Here is a 10,866-nt window from a genome sequence, read left to right as displayed (position 1 = left end):
GAGTTAAGGTCTGCAGATGATGCCTTCGGCTTTTTATCGTATCCGGGCTCTGTACAGCCGGAGTTCAGTATAGTTTAATTTAAACACATTCTGACAAACTTCACACGTCACTACGCACAGGCAACACTTTACAGAGACGACGTAAGGAACTCCTTTATCGTTACGCATGATGCGTACGTCCAATCAGCAGCGACGCCTGCATTCCCAGGAAAGAAGCAGATGATATGGCAGCTTTATGAGAGAGCAGGTGGAACTTGCTTTTGTTAAACACTGCAACTGGAGAAAACACATGGCATCATTTTAACGCGAAAATAGCGACGGGAAAGCGGTGTCTACCATGATCTATTTAATACTGGTTTCGGCACTTACAGGGGCACTCATAACGCTACTGTTACAGTTACTGTTATTGTACAAGAGGAACCCCGAGCCAGCGGCCAGGACAGTACAATATGTAAAAGCAGTGCCTGAGCCAGCTTTGCGGGATTATTTTAAAAACATAGCGGAATCAGGGCACCATCAACAGGATAACACGGTAACGGCGAGGCAGCAAGACAGCACCTCTTCCAAACAACAAGAAGGTGCTTCTAGTACAAGTAGCAGTAGTCCCAAACAGCAGCAGCAGCCGTCACAGCCACAGACCGATTTTCCGCATGCCTCTTCCAAATCAGAGACCTGCAATTTCCTCAATGCAATATTTTTATTTTTGTTCCGAGAGCTGCGGGACACCAATTTGGTCAGACACTGGGTGACAAAAAAGATCAAGGTGGAATTCGAAGAGTTGCTGCAGACCAAGACTGCGGGGAGGCTGCTGGAGGGGCTCAGTCTACGGGACTTCTCTTTAGGCAATTCTCTGCCTGTGTTCAAGACTGCTAAACTTATCCGACCGGTGTCGTGCAACGAGGATGGCATGCCCGAGGAGCTCAATTTCGAGGTGGACCTGGAGTATAACGGGGGTTTCCACCTGGCTATTGACGTGGAAATGGTGTTCGGTAAATCTGCGTATCTGTTTGTCAAGATGACCCGTGTAGTCGGGCGGCTGAGACTGCAGTTCACGCGCCTGCCCTTTTCTCACTGGTCCTTTTCCTTCCTGGAGGACCCCCTCATCGACTTTGAGGTGAGGTCACAGTTTGAAGGCAGACCCCTGCCCCAACTTACCTCCATCATCGTAAACCAGCTGAAAAGAGTCATCAAGAGGAAACACACATTGCCAAATTACAAAATCAGGTAAAACTGTCGTTTGACTTATTAACGAATAACATAGTTCTTTAATATCCTTAGCTGCCCCATGTTTTGGCCATGCATTAATCTAACTTGTTATATTTTTATAGGCGATCATCACTGTTTTATATCACTTGCATTTAATCACAGTATACACTTGCAGCTAATAAAGCCCCTAGAAAAAAGCAACCTACTGTGAAAGAGTATATGTATACATCCCACAAAGCCTGTTGTATAGCGCAGTATGGTAAGGGATGGTAGGCATGGTTCTGACTTATGTTCTAGGCCTCGGCAGTTCATAGCTGCCGCAGGTCTGTACTTTTTACAGCTTTAAGATTTTTCTACAGTAAGTGGTAACTTCATGTTGAAGCCAGGTGACAGTTAGTGCGGTTATATTAAGTAGCTGTCCTCACGTAGTGTCACTGATTAGCGCACCTGCAAGGAAGTAGTTATTTGTTTTTCTTTTATAAATAATAATGTGCAGTATTACAGTATATACGCTAAAAGTTCAAGGAAAGCATTAAGTATTTAAGGCATTTAGTGCAAGAACAACCCGTCTTTCCCCAGTCACGCACACCATCGAGTGTTCCCAGTGCCCTCAAGTTTGGTGTTAAATGAAGGTCCCAGTAATTCCGTACTGTATGTTGTAGGTCATGCATCTCTTGTTTGTATCAGTGGAAGAGTTTCAAACAGGTGTTTTGGTAGTAGAAGTCACTACGCGCCAGTTGTTGCTACAGCATATTCATGCTTTTCACATTGATCTATGTATAGCTGCACAAAAGCTAAATACAGTGTTTAGTAAAACTCATGCACCTGGTTACCCCCTTCTAAGTGTATGTGCCTATTCCAGTGGTTCTGCAAATGTTTAAAACTTTACAATGCATTGGTACTTTATTGAATTAGGTTCTTCTTGAAATGAAATGGCTTTATCTAAAGATAACTACTATGTTTACATTATTTTGAGCAATATCACAATTCCAATGTAATGCATATTGTGACCTGGGTGTTATGCTGACACCCATACAAAAGTATGGAACATCTTCACATGGCTATTCTATCATTAGACAAACCAATTCTGGCTGTTGCTCATAGCAATCCCTGGGACACCTTGGTTTACACAAGTCCTTGCCATGAGCAACAGCCAGAATTGTTAATAAAAAAAACAAACAAAAAACAATGTAATTACTGGCCCAGTCTTAATGGGTGATACATAGCTTATTAGCTTTGAAGCAAACTTGTCACTGGTCCTGTTTTCTTGCTAGAAGCCTTGATAGAATGTTAAGAGAAAGTTGTCACGTAATATAAAGCCATGGTGTACAATACTGTAATGCTAATCTGCTGTTTTACTTAATTCAGCTATGCATTTTAACATTTTAGGACTGCATGGTCATGTTTTAAATAAGTAAAGCAGAACTTATTGTAACCTGTCATACTTAGAGTTACATATTGTTCTACAGATGTCTTCCAACTCGTATAGGCTAATATACTTCATAAACGTTCTTATTAATTAAAGATGCAGCCAAACGTAAGTTTTTTCCATGCATAAAAAGCAGGTCTATGGAGTACACTATTTACATGGTTTAACTTACAACAGCCAGTAGATGCCCATAGCCACACTATTATTACATATATATTTTCTAATATGATGTGCATGTATGTTAGTATGTTCACAGTATATTGTGGGCATGTAATCTGTGAAGGGTTGATTTTTATTGAGTGTCTCCGTTTAAATGATGATGTGACACTATTTGGCAGTGACACTATTTGGCACCTATAGATGCCAAATTCTGCCAGGTGACACTATTTGGCAGTGGCACTTTTAGGCATAACACCGGTCAGCGAAAGTTCTTTAAGTCGGTTTGCAGGTCCGCAGTAATAGAAAGGTTGGGAACCATATAAGGCAACAGATGCATAGGGTGTTTTAGCACATCCCACTTTTTTGCCATTGCTTTTACTGTGTAATCTGCAGATAGGTGCACGTGCTTATACTCAAGTAGTTTCCTGTGAAAAATGTTGTTAATATGTTGGTTTCCTATATTGGCCCAAATACTTGTCAGAAGAGCACCCCCTGGCTGAAGATAAGAGCAAATGCAAGATGTGGGGGTTTGAGATTTGAGATGTTTATACAGATCCACCTATATACTAGGTTGTAATAGTAGAATTGCTAACAAACTGTATTAAATTGTTAAAGAACTCCCTGCATTGTTTACAGCTTACATATTACTTTACCTTTGCTACATCCCATGTTGTTGTATTCATGCTAGTTTTCTCGTTTCCATCACAGATCCAGCATTTCTGCAGGACGGTTCAAGATATGTCATTTTTCTAAGTGGAATTCTCTTTGTCCTGGTGAACGCAATATGATTTTGTGTTACTAAAATATATTAGGCAAAGATGAATGTGTTTTTCTGTAAAGCCTTGTTGGATGATTTTAGTTTAGTTCATGCAAGGAGTAATGACTAACATTTACGGATTACCAAACAGGCAAAGGAAAAGTAACAAACTTCTGCAGATGTTTTTGCTGAACATTGGATAACGCTGTGAAATCTGCACAAAATTCAATGTTTGTAAAAGGAAGAACACTGATTTTAAAAGCATTAGTGCTTTTTTCATAATGCTTGGCTGCAGTGTTTGGCTGCATCGCTGTTATGCAATCGTACAGCTCTGATCTCGCCATCGCTTCTCATTTGATAGGAAGCGGTGGTGGGAGGGTTAAGTGTGGTTGACTTGTAGGGTGTGTTTAGCATGTGTGAACTCATTAGAACCTGTGATCCAGACTATGCAATCAAGAGACCTATACCTTCCCTGCTTAGTCCTAAAGGCTGCAAACCACGCAATGAGGAAAAGAAGCTGCAGTTATTATAAACATAACATTTAAGTCCCTTTGACACTGGCACTGCTGTCCTGGTCCTGACCCGGGTTCTGGCTACCCGGGTCACAATCCTGCGTAGTGTGGACACACTTTGACCCGAGTTGACCAAGACAAAATGCATGACGAACTATGAACCAGATTGCAACAGGGATGAAGAAACATTTTCTCTAATCAACAGTTGGGCCGACGGTTCAATCCAGAGAAGCTTGGATGGAAGCGTCTGTAACAAGCTGCTTCCGGGGCATTGATACACGCATTGTGCACTTGCGTCTTTCACCCAGAAATTGCATAGCCGACCCACATATCACCGGGTCCTGATCCGGGTAGATTCCGACCCAGGTAGAGCATGCCAGTGTGAAAGGAGCTTTAGCTGTATATAACTGTGGTGCAGTATACAATATATCACAAGACAAACCTCTTTTATCCCAATAAAGCACAACTCTGGTTGCAAGCGGGTCATGATGGATTAAGTCAGCAGGAGTGTGTAACATATTGTTATAAGCCACCGGCCTGCTACAGTGGCCCAAATCTCAGTCCTTTCAATTGCATTTAAGTTTCTGCTGTCATGTACTGTACATTTTACTAGGCCTATTTACTGTAAGCACAAAGTAGAGAAGGTAATCACTATGAGTTGTTGCAGTGTGATGACTAGGGTTTGCACAAGCACAACCAATATAATGTCCAAGAGCCAGTTTTGTTTACTGGTCAGAAAATCTTGTGTGTCTGCAGTATGAAAGGAAACCTTCATTATATATTAGCGTAAATAAGTATCTTCAAATTACATTTTGTTTACTGTTCCCTTACATTTTTATGATGTTACTGGCTCTTCTTGCCATTGCTGAAATATTATGCTTTTTAAGGTGTTTTGACTGTAGGAGCTGCTCTTCATTTTTTGTTGTGCAGCTATAGATATTAGCTTAGATCAGCCAAAGTATATTTTTGTTAATATTTGCCAGTACCATCCAGTGCACAGCAGTGCTTTAACAGCATAGCTGAACTTGTCTAAAGTGGCGGATCACTTGAAGGCGCTGGCTCTTGATCCATTAAGACCCTTCGGCTGATGAAGCCTAGGTTACATATACTGTATCTAGAACTAAAAAGTACTTTAACACAGAGAAAATAAAACTAAAACACTGTATTTGAAGAACTGCAACTAGAACCTCACAAAATGATAGCAAACATCATTAAACGGGCAAGGGAACTGTTTATAAAATTTAATATATACATATTAATTATTTTTAACAAGTATTTTTTTTTTTTTTCTCAAAGATAGGTGTCAAAATTATTGGTACCCCTAAAGATTCTTTAAATAAAATCAAACAAAATGAAATCTGCAAAATTAGCATTCTACTTTAGGTAGTGTACTTTATCTCAGTCTTAAGGAACTGTATTGTGGCCTTCCATGGATTCCTGTTTCACTGGGGTATAAAAATGAGGTAACACACATGTAAAATACATTTGTCATTGTGAACAGGCTGGCTGTAGGGTGACGTAAGGCCAGAAAGGAGTACACACGCAGACAGTACCGGCAGGTGAAAACTGCGACGCTGCGCGCTGAGTGCATTTATTGTAAAATGAACAGTTTAAACAGACAAAAACACTTTAAAAGAAAAGGGCTGCTGTTTTGGCCCTTGTGCCTTTTTATTTTTGTATCTATTTATAATAAAAGTATATTTTTTTGAACTGCAGTCTGTCTCTGGGCCTCTATCCACTTGCCAGCCTGCCACATTTGGTGTTAGCAGTGGGACAGCGCCACCTAGAGGCTCAGAGCAGTAGTTTTTTTTTTTTTTTTTTGAATTTTTGGGATAATTTTTTTTGGAAAAAAAAAAAAAAAAAGGGAAAGAAGAGCAGACAGCGGCAAAGGCAGGACAAGCAGCAGCTGAAGAAATGTAAGCTGCTGCAGCCACCGCTGGAGGACCCGGCCAGCCTCTTCCCTTGGTGTTCCTGGTGCGGGAAGGAGGACCATCGTTGGCGGTCCTGCCCAGATGTGCCACCGGCAAACTGGTGTGGCCGGTGTGAGGTGGATGGTCACAACTGGGCAGGATGCCCCTACAACCAGGCCCAGGAAGAGGTGCAGTATTCACCCCGGGCATCAGGGGCCACCCCACTATCTCCAGCACCACCACCTTCACCACCGTCCCAGGAGATCTGGGACTGGTTGATGCATCCTGAAGCAGACCTCGTCCACGATCTCCCCATAGTTAGGAGGAGCCGCCGTCCCCAGAGCCAGAGAGGGAGGAGGAGCCGCCGTCCCCAGAGCCAGAGAGGGAGGAGGAGCCGTCCCCAGAGCCAGAGAGAGAGGAGGAGCCGCCGTCCCCAGAGCCAGAGAGGGAGGAGGAGCCGCCGTCTCCCAGAGCCAGAGAGGGAGGAGGAGCCGCCGATCCCCAGAGCCAGAGAGAGGAGGAGCCGCCATCCCCAGAGCCAGAGAGGGAGGAGGAGCCGCCAGAGCCAGAGAGGGAGGAGGAGCCGCCGTCCCCAGAGCCAGAGAGGGAGGAGGAGCCGCCGTCCCCAGAGCCAGAGAGGGAGGAGGAGCCGCCGTTCTCAGAGCCAAGAGGGGAGGAGCTATGGCCCAAGGATGCCTGCCTTGCACCGCCCAGGGATGCCACTCCCACTCCGCTCAGTGATGACACATTTGCATTGCCTGGGGTTGCCTGCTGCTCCGCATCGCTTGGGACTGCTGGTGTCTCCTTTTTGTTTTCTAGGGTTGCCGAGGGTCCGCTGCCGTCACCGCCTCTAGAGGGAGCCGGGCCGCCGTCGTCGTACTACCTTGGAGATCCGGGGCCCCCTCAACTAAAGAAGGCTTGGGGGCTCCGACATCAACCCCGCCCACCACCACCCACCATAACAGCCCACCCAAGGGACATAATTGGACTCTTGGGGGGGAAGGGGGGAGTTGGCCGATTGCGGCCGGTGTATGTTGTACATGGGGGGAGGTGTGTGGCAGAGCAAAGCTCTGCCCTTTTTAAATTGGCAGGGATGGGGTTAATTTCCCCTACCTGCCTGGGTTTATTATGTTCAGGTGGCTGGGGTTGATTAGTTGATTAGGTTAATTAACGATCAATCAGCGCCCAGCCACCTGACATAAAAGGAGGCCTCTGCTTCTCATTTGGGAGGAGGGAGCTGAGGAAGCAGGTTGGTGTTTTGTTGGTTGTGATTTTTCAGTTTTCTAAATCCAGTGAAGGCATTGCCCAGCCTGGAAACCTTTATTTTGTACATTTTGTTTTTTTGTCTTTCTTTTTGTGTTTCAATCCCTTTGTTTTGGCCCTTGTGCCTTTTTATTTTTGTATCTATTTATAATAAAAGTATATTTTTTTGAACTGCAGTCTGTCTCTGGGCCTCTATCCACTCGCCAGCCTGCCACACAGGCGCGTTGGCCAAAACAGACAAACAAAATGGACTAACACTAAACAAAGTGGATGAATAGACAAACGAACAATTTATTTACTTTGTTTTCTCCCTCTCCACACCTGTTTGCCACTGAAATGGTTGTTCATAAAAAAGGTAATGGGTACAAAAAACTAGCTAAAAACCTAAATATACCACTTACCACTATTAGGGCAATAATTAAGTAGTTCAAAACCAGTGGAACAGTGGTAAATCTGCCTGGTAGAGGACACAAGTGCATCTTGCCCCCACGCACAGTGAGGAAAATGGTTTGGGAGACAAAGAAGAATCCAAGGGCCACAGTTGAAGAATTACAGAACTTGGTTGCATCTTGGGGTCACCAAATCTACAATTAGATGCCACCTCCATGCCAATAGCCTATTTGGAAGGGTTGCCAGAAAAAAGCCTTTATTGAGAGCAACCAACAAATGTTAGTGCCTGGAGTTTGCTTAACGGCACTGGCACTTGGATTGGAACTGGGTGGTATGATCAGATGAGATGAAAATAGAGTTCTTTGGCCACGCACATCAGCGTTGGGTTTGGTGTCGAAAGAAGGATGCGTATGCAGAAAAGAACCATTATCTACTGTTAAGTATGGTGGTGGATCTTTTATGTTATGGGGCTGTTTTGCTTTGTCCTGGGGACCTTGTTCAGGTCAGCGGCATCATGAACACTACCAAGTACCAGAACATTTTAGCCAAAAACCTGGTTGCCTTTGCCAGGAGGTTGAAACATGGCTGCACGTGGATCTTCCAGCAAGACAGTGACCTCAAGCACACATCAAAATTCACAAAGAAATGGTTAATTGATCACAAAATCAACATTTTGCAATGACCATCTCAGTCTCCGGACTTGAATCCCATTGAAAACCTGTGGTTGTAATTGAAGAGGGCAGTCCATAAGTGCAGACCAAAGGATACCAAGGATCTGGAAAGATTCTGTATGGAGGAATGGTCTAACATCCCTTCCAGTGTGTTTTCCAATCTCATAAAAAATTATAGGAAAAGGTACAGTGCCATTATCCTTGCAAGGGGAGGGTGCACAAAGTACTGAAAACAAAGGTGCCAATAATTCTGACACTTCACTTTTTTGGAAATAAAAATCTTTATCAAGGGAGCTCATCTTTATCAAAGGTGCCAGTATTAAAACCTCCCTATATATAAAAAAAAAAAAAAAAAAAAAAAAAATAATATATATATATATATATATATATATATATATATATATTACACAAAATACACACACACACAAACACATATACAGTGCCTATAGAAAGTCTACCCCCCCTTGAACTTTTTTCACATTTTGTTTTGTCAGTGCCTCAGAGTTGCATTTAAATGAGGATTTTTTTTTTCACACTTATCTACACACCATACACCACACTGTTAAAGGGAAAAAAGTTATATATTAAAAATACAAAACTGAAAGATCATAATTGGATAAGTCCACCCTCATGAGTTAATACTTGGCGGAAGCACCTTTGGTAGCAATGACAGCTGTGAGTCTGTTGGGATAGGTCTCTGCCAACTTTGCATACATAGATTTGACAGTATTTGACCATTCTTCTTTACAGAACTGTTCAAGCGCTGTCAAGACAGCAATCGTCAAGTCATTCCACAAAGTTTTGATTGGTTTTTGGTCGGGGCTCTGACTGGACCACTCAAGGACATTTAGCTTTTTGTTCCTTAGCCACTACAGTGTAGCTTTGGCTGTGTGCTTTAGGTCGTTGTTAAGGTGAACTTCCATCCCAGTTTCAGCTTTCTTGCAGAGGGCAGAGGGTTTCCTCAAGGACTTCTCCATTCATTTTCCCTTCTGTCCTGACAAGTGCCCCAGTCCCTGTCAATGAAAAACGCCTCCATAACATGATGCTGCCACCACCATGCTTCCCAGTAGGGATGGTGTTCTTTGGGTGATGCACTGCGTTGGGTTTGTGCCAATCATAACTTTGCATTTAGGCCAAAAGGTTGCATTTTAATTTCGTCAGACCACACAACCTTTTGCCACATGGCTACATAATCTCCTGAGTGTTTTTTTGCATACTTCAAACGGGATTCAAGGTGGGCTTTCTTGACTAATTGCTTCCTTCTTGCCACCCTGCCATACAGGCCAGATTTGTGGAGTGCTTGCGATATTGTTGTCACATGCACACTTTGACCAGTCTTCGCCATAAAAGCCTGTAGCTCTTGCAAAGTTGACATTGGCCTCTTGGTAGCCTCTCTGATCAGTCTCCTTCTTGCTTGGTCATCCAGTTCTGAGGGACGTCCTGATCTAGGCAGGGTCTTGGCGGTGCCATACACCTTCCACTTCTTAATAATCGTTTTGACCGTGCTCCAAGGAATATTCAAGGTCTTTGATATTATTTTAAACCCATCCCCTGATCTGTGCCTTTTAACAACTTTGTCCCAGCGTTCTTTTGAAAGCGCCTTGGTGCTCATGGTTGAGTCTTTGCTTTGAAATGCACTATCCAGCAGAGGGAACCTTTAGGAACTGCTGAATTTATCCTGAAATCATGTGAATCACTACAGTTTAACACAGGTGGAGGCCAGTTAACTTGGTGTGTGATTTTGAAGGCGATTGGTTACACCTGAGCTAATTTAGGATTGCTATTACAAGGGGGGTGGACACTTCTCCAACCAGCTATTTTAGTTTTTATTGTTAATTAATATTCTAGAAATGTCCAGAATATTGTGTTCACTTGGAAGTTGTAGGGTAGGATGTGTAGATAAATGAAAAAAAAGCATATTTTAATTCCAGGCTATGAGGCAACAAAAGGTGAACATTTTGAAAGGGTGTAGACAATAAGCATGCATAAATTAAAAAGCCTCTCTGGAAGTAAATCATTGCCTCAGTTTTATGCATGCTGTATTTTACAGGTAAACACTGCACATGAGACTGACTAGTCTCTTCCACATTGTTTGTGTAGTAGATTTGCTGTGGGCATCCATGGAAAAAATATTAATGAATGTTATTACTGAATACTGAATATTAGAGGCTTTAACTGGAAACCGGACTTGCTGTACTGTCGATGTAGTTTTACCTGGGAATGTATGGGTGTGTGTTTACTATGATTGTGTTTCCCTTTCAATTCGAAGATGACTGCCAAATTGAATTCTTTTGGGATATGCCTGCTTGTTTAGGTATTCGCTCAGCATTTTATATCAAAGCTGCCGATAGGCACCTCCGTGGAGTGACGTCCTCGGTCCCTCCTCACCGAGGTAATAAATAGTCACTGAGCGGAGATTTCAGCCTCTTTTGTATTTTTTACAGCCAAGTAGGTAAAGTGGTGAGTACTACTCTAACCCTTTTTTCCAGTTGTGATTGACTGTTTAGAGCTCCTTCTTCAAGTTTTTGTGAGTTGCCTTGCAATTAATTGCCGAAAGTAGGCTTGCCAC

General features: G+C 43.0%; 1 protein-coding gene across 1 annotated transcript in view; it reads left to right on the top strand.

Moving 5' to 3' along the window:
* The first annotated feature begins 205 nt into the window (after positions 1–205).
* The window catches only part of LOC121321921 (PDZ domain-containing protein 8-like), a 139,901-nt gene continuing 129,240 nt past the window's right edge, over positions 206–10,866 (top strand). Inside the window, exon 1 of the mRNA XM_041261313.1 lies at positions 206–1,224. Coding sequence (XP_041117247.1) covers positions 338–1,224 — 887 coding nt within the window. The 5' untranslated portion in view covers positions 206–337. The remainder of the gene's footprint in view (positions 1,225–10,866) is intronic.

Source organism: Polyodon spathula, chromosome 10, assembly GCF_017654505.1.
Source record: "Polyodon spathula isolate WHYD16114869_AA chromosome 10, ASM1765450v1, whole genome shotgun sequence".
Lineage (NCBI taxonomy): Eukaryota > Metazoa > Chordata > Actinopteri > Acipenseriformes > Polyodontidae > Polyodon > Polyodon spathula.
This window is presented reverse-complemented; position numbering and strand designations above follow the sequence as displayed.